Source organism: Mirounga leonina, unplaced genomic scaffold, assembly GCF_011800145.1.
Source record: "Mirounga leonina isolate KUSES-001 unplaced genomic scaffold, KU_Mleo_1.0 Mir_173, whole genome shotgun sequence".
Classification (NCBI taxonomy): Eukaryota; Metazoa; Chordata; class Mammalia; order Carnivora; family Phocidae; genus Mirounga; species Mirounga leonina.
In genome coordinates this window covers 75,436,320-75,448,374 of record NW_023270447.1, presented here as the reverse complement: position 1 = coordinate 75,448,374, position 12,055 = coordinate 75,436,320, and the positions used below count along the sequence as shown (strand labels likewise).

Here is a 12,055-nt window from a genome sequence, read left to right as displayed (position 1 = left end):
TCATTCAGTCCCTCACTTATTTGTTCATTCAACAAGTAGTTGCTGCATTCCTGCTCTAGGACGGGCACTGTGCGCAGTTTCAAAGAGGGCATCCGTTCACTGGGCACCCACACATAAGAACCCTCCTTTGCTCATGACTTCAGTTTACCCTCCCCATATCCTTGCAAGGCAGAGAGTGGATCAGCACTCCTATTTTACAAATGGGGAAACGGAGTCTCAGAGGGGGCTTTGGATTGGCAAAATTTCTCTTTAAGACCTTACCCAGTGAGCTCTTAATAAGAATGTATTGAATGAGAATGAATGAATGAATGAATGAATGAATGAATGAATGAATGAATGAAAGCAAAGAACAACACTAAGCCCTGAGAAAGATCCAGACAGAGCCCCTGGGGAACTAACTCTTCTGAGTTACATGGTTGAAATTATTTATGTTTGAATCTGTACTTAAATCTACTTGTTTGTAAATCTTTTAAGGGTAGGTGGGGGAAAAGAAAGGAGGCTTGGGTCCAGCTCTAGTAAAGACCTGGTGGGGTCCTGCTCCAGCCCTAGGCTGTAGTTGTCTCCAGCTCTGGTCACCTCCTCACAGAGCAACCCAGGACTCTGCCTGGGGCATGAGGCAGACCACCAGCTTCAGGACCCCTGTCCCACAGCAGGGGCAGTCCCCTGAAATGGGACTGAGGGCACCTGGGCTCCAGTTCCTACCCTGCAGCTAACTTCTGGAGCCCCATCCCTGTGCCTAGCAGATGGTCTGATCTATAATAAGCATAAAGAAAGAGAGGGAGAAAGGAAGGAAGGGAAGGATTGGCCCCAGCCACTGGCCACTGGGTATAGACTGAATTTATGGGGCCTCAGATAATAAAACTAGACTAGGAGTTGCAGGGAGGCAGATTCTGGCCCAGCATGGTGGATACTTTATTGACCATTATAGCTGTCCGGTGAAACAGGCTGCTCGTGAGGTAGTGAGCACCCTGTCCCTAGCGGAATGCAAACAGAAGCTGATGGTTACTTGTCAGCGATGTCTTGGAAGTGATTCAATATGCAGTTTGCTGGAGATTTTAACCACCCAAAAGAATCTTTTCATTTTGTTTTTAGATGAAGAAACTCACACCAGAAGGTCATACCCAAGGTCATACAGCCAGCTGACATCAGTCACTTCTTGCTCAGCGCAGCTTTATTGGCAGAAGGAAAAAAAATTGAAAGTAACCGAAATGTCCAGTAGTAGGGGACTGGCAAATAAGCTACAGGACACACATCTTGCCACCAACATCATGGTCCTGAACATATGTGGGAAAAATCCAGAGGAAAATGCTTTTAAGGTTTATCAAAACTGACACAGAGGATATACTATTGGGTGGAAAAGCAAGTTGTAGTACAGTGTGTACAGTATGTTCCCATTTTCGTGAAAAATAATAATAAAAACCCAATATGTTAATGCATGCATAGGGGAAAAATGGCTGCAAACCACCAATGCCAGCTCCTTTCGCTTTAGATGCTGTCTGGAGCTAACACTTACCAAGCACTTACCATTGCTAGGCAATGTTCTAGGCACTTTACATGTATGAACTCAGTTAATGACCCTGGGAGGTGGGTACTATTAGCCTTTTATGACAAATGAGGCACCCGGGGTGCAGAAGGGTTACGTGACTTGTCCAAGGTGACAGGACTAATAAGTAGGAGAACCTGGATTTAACCCAGACCCAAAGCCCGGATTGAGCAACTGGGTGTTTAACCACACAACTGTGGCCCAGACGACTTCTAAGTCCTCTTCCGAGTCTAGGAACATAGGATTCCCAGCCCTCTGCCCTCTAAACAGTAGCAATAGAGAGAAGGTACCCTGACTGCTAGAGATCAGAGATAGAAGTCTCCATCCCCTCATGGTCACCCCCTGGTTCTGATTTCTGGCCATCAGCACTTCTTATGAACTGGGTTTCCATAAGGAGGGGCTCCCCTGTGTGGGGGACAAATAAACATGACCCTAGCTGGCCTGAGTCCTGTACCAGCACCTTGTAAACCAGGCAGCTAGACTCACCTGCCCAGGGGCACCAAAGGTCAGCCAGATGAACACTGAAGATTTTCAGTCTCTGCCAGCCCCTGGGCCTGGAGGTTGTGTTCACCCTCGGGCCAACTTAGTGTGGGTGGCAGCTGGTTCCACACCCCGGAAACCCCTGTGCGGCCTGCCCCTACCCCAGTGAGGGACAGACTGCTTGACAAGAGGGCCAAGCTCCTTGCCAAACAGGCTTTCTTTAATAAAGGGAGGTATCCCCCACACTTGGCCTCTCCCAACAGATTTGTCAAAAGGGGAATGTTCTTTCTTCCCCTCTGACTCTTGCAAAAGGTCCCTGTTTTCGCACTCCTGCTCCAGACATTCTGTCTTCAAACCATCAAGGCAGCTCAACTGGTCCAAGAAAGCACAGAGGGGGATGCCTGGGTGGCTCAGTCATTAAGCGTCTGCCTTCGGCTCAGGTCATGGTCCCAGGGTCCTGGGATCGAGCCCTGCATGGGACTCCCTGCTCTGCAGGAAGCCTGCTTCTCCCTCTCCCACTCCCCCTGCTTGTATTCCCTCTCTTGCTGTCTCTCTCTCTGTCAAATAAATAAATAAAATCTTTAGAAAAAAAAAAGAAAGAAAGAAAGCACGGGGATCTAGGGCAGATATGTCACAAAACAAATATAGTTAAATGTTCATTGTTGAGTCTACGCGGGAGGTAAAGGGCTTTTCACTGTATAATTCTTTCAACTTCACTGGCGTCTGTTAGAAACTTTTCATAATAAAATGCTGGGGAAAGCACTGTGTGTACCTGCTTCTCCCTCTGCCTAAAAGCCTCCTCCTGTCAGAAAACTGCCCCTGCCCTCTCCGCCTCAGAGCCAAGCACAGGGACTTCTGATTGTTGTATCTCAGCACCTACTGCTCATCCATAAGAGGTGATCAATAAATTTTGGGCTTTTTAAAAGATTTTATTTATTTATTTGAGAGAGAGAGAGAAAGTGCACAGAGGGAGAGGGAGAAGCAGACTCCCCGCTGAGCCAGGAGCCCGACACGGTGCTCGATCCCAGGACGCATGAGATCATGACCTGAGCCGAAGGCAGATGCTTAGCCAACAGAGCCCCCCAGGCGCCCCTAAATATTTGTTGAATAAATAACAACTGCCATTTCCGGAATGCCAAGCACTGGACCAAGCATTTTGCATACATTATTCCATCTACTTTTCCCCTCAAGCCTGTGAGTACAGGCGCAGTCATCCTGTCTTACAGATGAGGAAGCTGCTACTCAGAGAGGTGATGTGAGCGCTCAACATCACAGCTAATAAATGCTAGGGGTGGGACCCATCCTACATCCCTCTGACGCCACGGCTTATGCTGTCAACTACTTTGCAATTCTGCCTTCCATTTAGTAAACCACTCACAGCCTCAACTTCCTTAATGAGTCAAATAAGATGAGCTGCTCTACTTTCCTCACAGAATTATTACAAATGTGAGAATGAATACATAAGCATGAGTGGCGGCTGGGTTATAGAAAGGAAGGTGGGCAAGTGGCGCCATGCCTGTGACGTTCTGATCTAAGTGACCAGGCTTCCTCCAGGTGTGACAAATCAAGTCAGAGAGACTACAGAATTCACATGTAATCGTGCATTTTCTGTAATAACAGGACTCCATAAGAATACTCACCATACCGTCCACATCGGGCATTGTAAAGCTCAGTCATGGGCAGCAAGCAAGGACGTAGGTAAGTCCTCCATTCCCTCTCTGGAAGTTTGTCCATACCAAGGGTGTGATCCTGCTCTGGGCACGCCTGGGTAAACTGTGGCTAAGTCAATCATTCATTCATTCATTCATTCATTCATTCATTCATTCATTCAACAAACATGATCTTGGGAGTCAGGCAGTCTGGGTTCAAATCCTGACTCCACAAATTGCTGGCTGTGTGAACTTGGGTATGATGATCAATATCTATTTCCTCATCTGTAAAGTAGGGAAAATCAGTGTCAATCTCATAGAGTGGTTGTGAAGACTTTTTTTTTTAAGATTTATTTATTTGAGAGAGAGAGTACATGCAAGTGGAGGGAGGGCAGAGGGAGAGAATCTTCAAGCAGACTCCCCACCAGTGCAGAGCCTAATGTGGGGCTTGATCCCACAACCCACGAGATCATGATCTGAGCCGAAATCAAGAGTCAGACACCTAACCCACTGAGCCACCCAGAGAACCCCGGTCATGAAGAGTAAATGAGGAAGTGCATGTACGTGTCAGATGTGTAGAAAATCCTCCATAAATGTTAGTAATTATTATTGCACAGGGTTGGTGTATTTACTGTAGAAAACTCTGAAAATGCAGACGTGCATAAAGTTTACATAAAGCACCCATGATTTCCATATCTCCAAAAACCAGTTCTTCTTCTTTTTGTATATTTTTCAGATTTTTTTTCCTATTCATGTGAATTTAGGCCTTGTTTTCTCCCCTACAAAAATGAGTAATTGCTGTTTCCGTGAACAGTATATCCTAAGTCATTTCCAAGCCTGGAATATCTTTCTACAACATTCTATCAGGGTGGCTAAGAACCCAGGCTCTGATGTCAGAATTTCTGAGTTTGAATCCGGGCTCTATCATTTACTGTGCGACCTTAGGCAAAGAACTGAGTTGCTCTGGGCTAGTTTTCTCGTCTTTAATATGGCACCAGTAACATCTCTACCTCATAGGGTTGTTGTGAGGTTGAGATCAAAGTGCATATGGTGCTTAGAGCAGTGACTGTACGTGGTAAGTGCTACGTGTCACCATTCTCCATGCCACATGACTTCCATGGTAAGAATGTGTGACCATGTTTGACCAGCCCCCTTTGAGGATTATCTGGGTTATTTCTAAACTGTTTCTGTTCTAAACATTACAATGAATATCCTCCATTAACAGGGTTCTCTGGGGGACACAGATACGTGTATAAGAGGTGGCCACCCCAGCGTCCGGACTTTTCGGTGACTCCTGTGGCATGGGAACCAAGTTCAAGGCAGCTGGGCAGCTGACTCGAGGGCTTGAGGGGATTTGAAGCTACTGAAAGAGGGGGGGATGCAGTTTTCTTATTTGTGAAACGGGATGTGATGATCACTCTCCAGGCTCTTCTGAGCTATTCTGAGCTCAGGTGAAGCTCAAGGACAAATCTCAACCCCTTGCCCATTGAACGTCCCAGGAGAAGAGGAGGGACAACCCTGAATTCTTGGCTGGGCCTTGGTCTTTTGAATACGAACAGATGATTTCCCTTCCCTGTCTTACTCATCTGTAAAATGGCCACTGCTCTCCCCTGGTTCCTGACTGATGGTGGAGGTATGGGGAGCTTGGGGGGCTCTGTGGCAGGCAGGAGGCTACCCCACCTCTGCCCAGGCCTGTGCCCTTAGGGTCCCAAAGAGCCATCTGAGGGCTCAGAGGGGAAAGGCTGGCACTTGACTAGAGCCCAAAGGAGCTTGGGCTAGGGCGGCCCAGGAAAAGAGATGGTCTGGCTGGGGCAGAAGGAGGGAATGGAGAAGGGCAGTCTTACCGTGGGCTCTTGGCAAGGGGACAATTCCTGTCATCCTACTCCAGCCCATCACCAGATCAATAAACCTAGTCATCAATAACCATCTCTAGGCCCCAGGTTTGGCCTATAGCATCACAGCTTGATCTCACTCAGCTGTTCCTTGAGCTAAGCTGCTCTACCAAGCCAATTGCATAATTTTATTTTCTCCGAGCCTCAGTTTTCCCATCTGTAAAATGGAGCTAAAATGACCTGCTTCTAAACACAGGGCTTGAAGAGTCTCCAGAGGGGATCTTGGCACAGGTGTATGCAGGTAACTCAATAGCAGGGTGTTGGGACTGGAACCCAGACCACCAGATTTTCTCTGTTCTTTCTCTTTCCCCCATGTAACCTTATGCCTGAGAGTAACTCCCAGTCACTCCACACTTCTGCCACAGCATGGAATGTCCTTATAAGGATGGTAGGCTAGACAGTGAGCTCCAGCGCCTCTGTCATCTTTTCCTGGATTACTCACCTATTCGTTCCACAGTGTGCCATGGCACTGTCCTAGATAACAGGGACATAAAGGGGAGTGGAAAAGACCATGGATATGGCCCTGTTAATAACCTTACTGAGTTGGCTGTCTCTGGCCCAGGTAATCTGGAGCCTTGTAGTCATGGAGTTGATGGCTATATTCAGATCTGGGGCCTCATGGAGTCTAGAGCCAGGATCTTACCATGTAACCTTCCTAATGCATTCAAGCCTCCAGAATATTGATGTAGGTCCTGCCTGTATCCTCCTCCATGAACCAATTCACCGTGGCAGCTGAAGCCTTTTTCTGTTGCTCCAAGCAGAGCATTCCATTCAGACCCTTTCACAATGATGGGCAGCCTTGGTGAAAGTTTGAGCTCACGGAGTTTGTTATCCTTGGCTACCCAGTGCCACTTTATCAACATGCTGGAGAGAAGTGAGGGATGAAAAACAAGTACATAATAAAAAAAAATCTTTAAAAAAAAAAAAAAAAGAAAGATAAGGGGCGCCTGGGTGGCTCAGTTGGTTAAGCGACTGCCTTCGGCTCAGGTCATGATCCCAGGGTCCTGGGATCGAGTCCCACGTCGGGCTCCTGGCTCAGCGGGAAGCCTGCTTCTCCCTCTCCCACTCCCCCTGCTTGTGTTCCTGCTCTCGCTGTCTCTGTCTCTGTCAAAAAAAAAAAAAAAAAAATCTTTAAAAAAAAAAAAAAAGAAAAACAAGTACACTATTAACAGTAATTGCTTGCTGTTACACCTACTGCATGCCTGGCCCTGAAAGTTCATTATTCTATAAGCCTTAAAACATACCTGAGTGGAAACAGAGGTTCTAAGATTCTGTAACTTGCCCAAGCTAGTAAGTGGCCACGCTGGAATTTCAATCCTGGTCTGAAAAGGTAGGTACTCTTGCAATTTTTCAAAACTGCATCTCTTCAGAATAAGGATCCAATCCCCCAAGAAGCTTTCATCCTTGGTGGATGAACAAGACTCACCCAAGAAACCCGACTTAGGAGCAGCACTGCTGGAGATGCTCTGTGTGGGAGCAAAGGCAGAAAGGAGGGAAGATAAGGTTGCAGTGGGTTTTAGGACAGTGAGTAGATAAGGCTTGCTGGCCTGGGTAGGCCTGGAAAAGGAGAGTGGGTCTCCAGTGTGACAGCTCTGGATGCCATAACAAAGAGAATGGCTTTCAGGCATTGGAGGATCTTTAAAGATTTGTGAGCAGGATAAAATAACGAAGAACAGCAGATGAGAATGATGACTTTGATACAAATTACAAGTTCCTCCTTGGGGTAGGTGTTGATTAAGGGGGTGATTACAGGGCAGGAAGAGGTCCCTCCAACTCAGGACAAAACCAGGTACCATCTACTTCCTGGAAGTTTTTAAAATGTGCTGGAAGACCACCTCACAGTCCCACTGTTGGTGTGTGGTTAAGTTGGTATGGCCACGTGATAGGAGATTCAGCAGCCATCAGAAATATTTAGGGAGGATGCATAATAACATGGGACAATGTTTACATTAAAGAACAGAATACAAAAAGACCAACCCTAAAGGCCTTCAGTGGCAACCCTGTCGGGACCCCTCTCACTTTTGAGAGCTTTTTCTGTATCTTCACCTAGTAAACTTCTATCAATTTACTCACACACACACACACACAAAAGAACAGAATACAAAGCTGAATATCTAGTATGATCACAACTCTTCAGTAATAATAGCAGTAATAGTAATAATGATATCACCAATGGGGGAAAATAGGAAAGAAAGAAAAAATTTAGAGTGCTAATAGTGGTCGTGTTAAGGTGATGAGATCCATGGGTGTTTCTTCTCCCTTCAGCTACTTTTTGACAGCTTCCCAGTTTTCATTAATGACATTCTTTTTAAAAGAATCTTTGCTGTCTTTTCTAATGTGATTTTGCCAGACCTACGTTACAAGGAATTAATGAGGGGTAAATGACAAGTAGATGCAAAGCACTCAGCACGGTGCCTGGCACAAAATCGGCGCTCTAGGAGGGTCCGGTGAGAGGGGTCGCTGGCCGGTGTCCCAACATCTGAAAAGCCCGGCCCTCGCCGCCGAGCAGCCTCCCCTTAGTCCCCGCGGCATCGACCCCTCGCACAGCACTGACACGTCCCCGACGCTGACGCTCGCCGTGTCCAGCAGGCGCGGTGCCCGCGGAGCCATCCGCACAGCCCGTCCTGCAGACGTGGAGAGAGGGTCGCACCGCCCTACACACCCCCGGCAGCCCAGCTCGACGTCGCGCGCACCCACGGCCCCGCCCCCTGTGACGCGCCCCCAGGGGGCGGGACCGTAGCAGCCCCGCCCCGCGCCTCCTCCGATTGGCCGCCGCGCTGTCACCACGTCGCCGGGAGCTGGCAGGGTGTGTGCGTGTATGTGTGTGTGGGGTTTGCTTTGTCATTCGTACCCCCGTCGCGCGCTGACGCGGCCGGCCTGGCCGAACGCTCCAGGATCCGCAGAAAGGGCCCCCGGCGCTGACCCCGGAGGCTCCCGGAGGGGGAGGATGCTGCGAACCCCTTACATAATGACGCGACTGACTGGGGCACATGTCAGCGCAGAAAACAGCACATGCCGCAAACCCAGGCCTCCCGATTTCATACGGTGCTAGTGATAGCGGGCAATGAATATAGCACGGTATGCTCTAGCATGGATTATAATACAATGAAACGCAACCCAACAGTCATGAAGTGTGCCTTCGCAATAAGGCATAATATAGGATGTTATATTTATAGGGCCTATTTATAAGCCTCTATTTAAATCTTTTCTGATAGGCCCAGGCACGCACACAGACACTATAATGATTGGCGCATTCTTCTGTCCTTCAAAGAGGCGGGTTCTCGAGTCCGTTGTGCTTCAGCGGGCCCCTGGATTGGCCGGCAGCGGCGTAGCGACGCCTTCGATTGGCCTCGGGGGCCGTCCGTCGGAGCCGAGGAGGCGGGGCAGGCGGCTGGCTGGTGCTGGGGCGGGCGGGCCCCGGAATTGTCATTTCTTTGTTTCCGAAGGCGGAGGAGGCTCTGAGCCCCCCCTCCCCGTCCCACCCCCTCCCCCCCGGGTGCTGGCTCCATGTCTGTGTGACCGGCCCCAGGGGTAGAGTCCAGGCCCGACGCGGGGCGGGCCGGCGGCGGCGGCGGCTGAGGTGAGAGACGGCGGCGGAGGCGGCGCGGGCACCCGGCCCCCCAGCGGGAGGATGAAGCGGCGGAACGCCGACTGCAGTAAGCTCCGCCGCCCCCTAAAGCGGAATCGGATCACCGAGGGCATCTACGGCAGGTGAGCGGCGGCGCCCCCGCCTCCGCCCGCGCGGGCCCCGCGGCCCCCGGTCGGCTGCGGAGGGGCCCGGCCCCGTTATGTAACCCCGACTAGGCCGCACGCCCGCGCCGGGGGCTCTCCAGAGGAGCGCGGCCCGGGGGGCTCCGGCCGGCCCGCAGGGGTGCGCCCCGGGGGCGCGGGGCGTGGCGAGGGCCGCCGTCCGGGCGGGGAGGGCGCGGCGGCCGCTGGCGGAGGAAGCCGCCGAGCCGCCGTTGGGAGCTCCCTGGACCCGCCGGGGGGAGGGGCGGCAGGCCCCCTCCCCTCCCGCGCCCCTAGCCCAAGCCGCCGGGCCCCGAGGGCTGCTCCCGGGGCCGCCGGGCCTCCGCTGGCCCCCCAGTTCCGCTCTGGCCTGGGAGTCGCCGGCCTGAATCGGGAGGCGGGTGGACCATATGCACTAGGGGGAAAGGCTGACAAAGTTGGGAGCAGACGGTGGCCCCACGGTCCCCGGCAGACTGGGCAGGTGGCCACGTTGCCCGGTCTTTCGCCCTCTACTTCTCTTGCGGGATCTCAGACTTGGCACCGAGGGCTGAAGCCGATACCCCCTAATCATGCCCTGTGGCCCCGCTCCAAACTCAGGAGCTGATGATCATTTTCTTAACAAACATTATTTTGAGCATTCTAAGCTGATAGTTTTCTTCGAACCTTTTAAAAGGGATTTTTTTCCAAACTCAAAATTTTCTTTTTCTTCCGGGAAAAAAAAAAAAAAAAAAAAAAGTCAGTGTCCCTTTAAATAGAAACTGAATTCGCTGCTCTGAGGGGGAGAAGGATAACAGGTTCATGGGGCAACTTGGTGACAATCACAGCTTCCTAAGCAAAACTTGTGTACGACCTGTCATTTTTCTGGTTCTTCTTAGAATGTTAATTCTGAATGGTACTTGCCTTGATAAATGATTTCGGTGGAGAAATCATTAATTTACAAAGGAGAATTATCAGCATGTGTATATAGGCTTAATTGAGTTTTCGTGGTATTTTACGATTTAGCTGTTTGAGCTTGTGGGACTTAGAGAAATATGTGAGGTAGCTGATAACACCCAAGTTGTCACCAAGCTAATGACCAAGTCTTAGCATAACTGTACACCTTGCACATGCTGTTGTTTACATATATGGAAGATTGCTTTTCACAAGCAGCTGAGTGATGTAAACATCAGGGGTTTCCTTTATTTCAAGTTTAAAAGCATTAAGAAGTCAAAGTATAAAGTTCTTATGTATATTTATCCTTCTCTATAGATATATCCTTATGTAATGAGCCATAGATCATAGGAATAATTCATTCATTCGTTCAACAAATGTACATACTATGTGCCAGGCCCTGTTCTAGCTATGAGGGTACAGCAGTCAGTAAAACAGGCCAAAATCCAAGCTGAATTAATCAAACCTGACCATTTAAACTAAAAGTGAAAAAGCTAAAACCATTTTCCTACAGATTTAAAAGGTGGGGGAGGAATGTCTCTTTAAGTTGAAGACACTGTGATCCTTTAGGAAGGATTTTTTTCTGCCCATTGAAAAAGATTTGAACAACTTAATAGTGACACAAGAATAGAAAAAGCATATTAAACAGAATTGTAGACCAAGGACTTTGAATGGCTGCTAGTCACCGTAACACATGATGATATACCTTTATAGAAAGAAGACTGGGGATCCCATATTGTTTACATGTGTTGTATTTTGACATCTCTTTATATTTGAACAAACGATGCCCAATTTAATACCTGCCTGATAGTAACCACTCAATCAATGGGAACAATGTGAATTCATTGTCTAATGAAGATCTATGATTTTAGTGATGAGCTTTTGGAATTCAAATGTTCTTACCCTACAGTAAATATGCTATGCAAGTTATTCAGAGTTTTGCTGTAAAATTTTAAAACCCAACAGCTCTCAAATCTGTTTGCCCTTCTCTGTTTGGCATTCTTTAAGTTAGATGTTAATCAAAGACCTACATATATTTCTACCTGTCTTTCCTTTTGGAGCATCATATATCAAATGAATGTTTTAATTCACTTACCTGTTTCTTAGTTTATAATATGGAGTATTGGACTAAAGAACAAGATCATAGTTTTGTTTTGTTCCAATTCTGTTTTTAAAAATATGTTTAGAAATTTTTCCTTTATTCCTAAAACAAACAGAATGAGTGGGCTAGTTATAAATTATGGTGTTTGAGGATTTGTGAATATCAAATTTCTGTGATCATCGAATTTAACTCTATATTAAATTGTTCTTCATACCATCTATTACCCATTTTGTTTCTCAACATCTAGCCAATTTTGGTCTTATTAAACAGAGACCTTTTTTCCTGAGGCTCTGTTGACAGTTTTGATAACCACTGTCTACTGTTTCACAGCATAACCTTTCATGAACATTATTTTCATGTTCTCAGTCTGCACAACTTTTTGAGTCTGGGCATAGCAAGGAGGCAGCTGTGATGAAGAGAGCACTGGACTGTGGGCCTCAGGAGACCTGGGTTCGGACTCAGAATCCCAGCTCTGCCACTTTGAGCCCCATTCTCTCATCTGTCAAATGAGTCTTGAGGACTAAAGGAGCTCATGTTCAGTTTGTGAAACTCTTATATATTCTAGCAGGCTATCCAAATATTATTTACCCTGTTGTTGTTATCACAGTTTAACATGTTTGGTTTATTTTTTAAGGAGGCAAGAGAGACTATAAGATTTGCTACAGTTATAAACAGAAGTTGAGTAGTCAAAACAAAGGGTCAGTTGCTGCTTGGTCTTGCTGAAAAAAAT

At 48.0% G+C, this 12,055-nt stretch overlaps 1 protein-coding gene across 1 annotated transcript in view; it reads left to right on the top strand.

Moving 5' to 3' along the window:
• Nucleotides 1-9,112: 9,112 nt before the first annotated feature.
• Nucleotides 9,113-12,055, top strand: part of MACO1 (macoilin 1) — a 60,226-nt gene continuing 57,283 nt past the window's right edge. Inside the window, exon 1 of the mRNA XM_035019453.1 lies at nucleotides 9,113-9,275. Coding sequence (XP_034875344.1) covers nucleotides 9,196-9,275 — 80 coding nt within the window. The 5' untranslated portion in view covers nucleotides 9,113-9,195. The remainder of the gene's footprint in view (nucleotides 9,276-12,055) is intronic.